Genomic DNA, 4149 nt, shown 5'->3' on the forward strand with positions numbered 1-4149 from the left:
TCCGGATGGTTTCAGCCAGGTTGTTATAGCTGAGGACAGTTTAGTGTCTTTAGACGAGGGGCTTCCTTGGTGGGAGTAGTTTCCCAAGTGTTGGGACATCGTAATTCTATGTTTCTTAAGCAACGGAAAAAATTTCATTAACTAAGAAGATCACCAAACCGCTCAAAACAAAAGCAGCTGGCCTGTAAGTCTAACTACAACAGCTTCCTTCATTGAAGCCCACAAGAAAAAAAAAAAAAAAAATAGAAAGCTTTTATAAATTACAGCCAGACCTGGGCATCCCCAATCCAAACCAACTCTCCCTACCCATTTATTGCCAATTCACCTACTTGTACGTGTCAGGGTAGGATTGGAAGCTCCACTCTGTTAATGGAAAAGAAACTAACTCGCCCAGGATCTACATGAGAGAATTTTAAGGGAATGCCATTGCACTTCCTCTCTAGTTCTTCGATCTCATTTCTTGATGGTGGATGAGCCCTAGTTACATAGAGCATAAAACTTGGATCACTAGGAGATGATTTTCTGAACTTGTTGTTAGGAAGGTAAACTTAAAATCCGGTCTCAAATCACTAATCTGCAAATTTTTAAGTTGGTTGATGAAGGAAAACCTGTTCACCAATTCAGTGTCTGAAACTGCACTGGTTTTTTTTGTTCCTTGAAGAGCAGAGTTACAACCATTATTACTCTTCATGGTCCAAGGGACACATACCGACCAACAATGTACCCAAGGGATTTTAGGTGTCTGTAAACCTCAAAAATCTCCCAACAGCACCCACTCTTTCCTTCTGCAACCTTCTCATATAGATCTTTCAGGAAAAGTGTTGTATCATCAACATCCAACATATGCAGTGCCAATATTTCAACCAAAAACAAGGTTTCTTCAATTGTATAGTAGAGCTTTCCTCTTCGAACTATTCCTGTTGTTATCCACATTTTGCCTTTCTTTTCAATAACCTCAGCCATTCCCATCTCTGCATTCCAATGAGCCTTAGATGTATCTTTCTTGAATTGCAATTTGGGGATAGAACCAGATGTATATTGAAGTTCTTCATCATTCAACTCTTTTGATGTAACTTCCAGATCAGACATTCAGATTAACTTGCTAGATCTTCAATCTCCATTATGCCAGTTATTGGTCGTATTTGCTTTGTTCCGAGGATTGATAACCACCGGTGTGAGTTGCAAAGGGTTCTTCGATTAGAGTTTTTGCCGCCGTTCCACAATCATGGATACTGGTATGTGGCGAGTGGCCAGTGGGGTGTTTCGGGTTAGGACTCGGAGGAGAGAGTGGGGAGCGTTCTTCCATTTTTTTTGTTCTGAGAGGTTAAGTTATATATTTAATTATTCAAGATATCACAGGTTGATCACCGGTGCATTCAAACTCTAGTTTTGCTAAGCTCTTCAGCTTGTTTAATTGGAAAGGTGAAGTTGTGAAGAAAGAGAAGGAGGATGACTAGATGGTTGTGTCTATATCTAACGGGAAACTTCTTTCCAAGATTGTAATTGTATTAATCCACCGCTCCATGACAACAAATAAAACTGCAGAGATCCGTCAATCTATATTGTAGTCTAATCTAAAATCATCACGGCAACAGGAGTAGTCTTCTCTAGCAACGGCACTGGATTCTTTGATTTCAACTTTTCTGGCGTCGTGTTCGAACGTCAAGTTCAACTTTTCCGGCAGAGCATTCGCTTGACATCACTAGCGTGAGGGAGCTGGTTTTCGGAATCTCTGTAACTGCAAGTGTGAACAGTGGTTCCCACTTGCATTGGTCGAAATAGCTTATGGGGTCATTTATGTAATTTCAATCGGGAGTTCATGCATTATTCTAAATAGCTTAGGGGTATTTAGGTCTTTTTGTCTTCTAACTCACTGTGAATTAACGTTGAGTACTAAATTGTAAGAAAATAAAAGTTCAAGTACTAGATTGTTGCATTTTAAAGTTCGGGTACTAAATTGTCACTTGAGCCAAAGTACAGGGTACCTATCAGGAATTTTCCCTTTATTTTATAATCTTGAGTTTGAAATATTAAAAAATGAAATAATGATGTGTATCTTGCACGCTTCTATTCGACGCCCTCAATGAATCGTCCATCTATCTAGAAAACCAATAGTTAGTGATGAGTCTGGCAAGCTTCGTTGGCAATACTTGCATGGCTATCCATATTGTAAGCGAAGGCCTCCACCTCAATAGTAGCCTTCCTTTCAACATCACCAACACAACAACAATGTGAGCGTCAAAAAACGGCTTACTTGAATTGGAAATGGAGTTGCCACCCATCAGATTAGGAAATGTTGGTGATGGAACCTCCGGGAATCGCATCAAAATTCATTTTAGTTCAACAGTGACTCCAGAGCCCAAGGCACTACTTAAACCAGTTCGGGTAAGACTCGGATGGGAAGGGAATGTGTCAAGCACCCCTCTCTCAGGTCTAATATGTGGGGCCCACATGGTGATCCCAAACAAGCATGAGCATAAGAAAACAACTAATAAGGCAAAAGAATAAGAAAGCAAATCACAAGAACAAGCCAAGAAAAAAATCCTTATTTTTATTTATCTAATTTTTTTATTATTTTTTTAAATATGTTTACATTTATTAACCTTTGTTAAATTATGTTTTTTTATTTTTCTTATTTAATTTTTCCCTTATTTCTTTTTTATTTTGTTTATTATTTGTTATTACTATTTTATTATTATTATTTTTTGTTTTCATCAAGTATTTATTGTTTTTAGTTATGATCTCATGAAACCTTATTTGTATGTATTTTATGGGACTGTTTTTTTTTTTCCTTTTCTTATTTTCTATTTTTTTAATCTTTTGTATTTTTATTTTTCATTTTTTCATTTTTTCTTTCCTTTCTATTTTTTTATTTTTTATTTTTTTATTATTATTTTTTTAATTTTAGTTACTATTCCCCCTCTTAGTAGCCTATTCCCTTTTTCATAATTTTAGTTACTAGTCATTTAGAACAAACCTATAAGATAATGGCAACACCTGAAGCAAAACTATGATGGGATTGAGTGAGAATACAGAGCTTACCGAAGCCAGTTTGGTGGAACCTCATCATCGGCTCTGTCGGCTTTCCCCCTCCTTACAGAAGCTTAATGGGTGTGGTTTGATCAGTTCAAATGTGTTAAGATCAAGGGAATGTAGGTTGTGGGTGTTTTAAGATAACAAAAGGAGTCGATATGGAATCTTTGTTTGAGAGGTCTTGAGTCTGATGGTGGTGTTTGATATGAGGGTAAAAGTGTAGATAGGGGTTCATCAGGGGCCATCGAATTGGTATCGGATGTGTTTAACAGTGGATTTAGAGGCTTTCGGGCTAAAAGTTGGGGTTTCTAGGTTTTTGGATATTTTGGAGAAATCGGGAGGGTCTGATCGGGTGTTTGGGGTAAATTGGAGCAGTGGACCGAGCAAAAATCTAGTGTTGACTGATAACTCTATAGTTTAATGCCTTAAGGGCATCACTTCAAGGGTATTTTAAGCCTTAGAATAGTCAAAATGTCTCATTTTCCCAGTTAAATTCAATATTGTGACCTTTGAGGATCTTTGTGCAAATCTTGGGGAAAAGTAGAAAAGTTTCAAGGCTGAAATGCAATTTTCGGGAAGCAGGTGTGAATTCCAGCAGAGATGGGGTATTTTTGTGAAAAATTGAGTACAAGAGGGTGCCTCCTATCTGCTAAACCCATAATGGTGCCCCTCCTACTATATTAGCATACTCCCATCTCCCTAACAATCCGTAGCTACACCTAATTGCTAAATCCTTACCTTCCATCCCTTCTTAACATCTAATCTCCACCCTCCATTCTAGGGCACCCTATTTTGGGTGCATTCTAACACTAGGGCACCACCTAACTACTAATCCTCATCATTCGGCATTTAGCCACTAGATCTCAGCCCTCTATTTCACTCTCTATCTCGGCCATTCAACCTAGGATGCCACTAAATCTCCGCCATCCAATTATGGGTGCCAAAATCTCAGCCCTACATAATATTGGGCACCCTCTCCTTCTCTTCTCAGCCTTAGGATCACCTTAGAACAATCCTATACCTCCATTCTAAACCCTAGGGCACCCATATTTCTGCTAAAACCCAATTGTCGCCCCCCTCTTTCTCTCTAATTCTTGTTTTATCCACCCTTCTCTA

The 4149-nt window shown here is 38.4% G+C and overlaps 1 protein-coding gene across 1 annotated transcript; it reads right to left on the reverse strand.

Annotated features, from left to right (window-relative positions):
- Nucleotides 1–687: 687 nt before the first annotated feature.
- LOC148879824 (uncharacterized) lies at nt 688–1089 on the reverse strand. The gene has a single exon (XM_088975279.1). The coding sequence runs from the start codon at nt 1087–1089 to the stop codon at nt 688–690; it is 402 nt and encodes a 133-aa protein (XP_088831405.1).
- Between the last annotated feature and the right edge of the window lie 3060 nt (nt 1090–4149).

Source organism: Nelumbo lutea, chromosome 1 (assembly GCF_056320005.1).
Source record: "Nelumbo lutea isolate HS-2025 chromosome 1, American lotus-T2T, whole genome shotgun sequence".
In the NCBI taxonomy this organism is placed as follows: domain Eukaryota; kingdom Viridiplantae; phylum Streptophyta; class Magnoliopsida; order Proteales; family Nelumbonaceae; genus Nelumbo; species Nelumbo lutea.

Bases quoted from the DNA above. Each gene is read 5' to 3' on its own strand.
- LOC148879824 (XM_088975279.1), bottom strand. From the start codon at position 1,089: ATGTCTGATCTGGAAGTTACATCAAAAGAGTTGAATGATGAAGAACTT.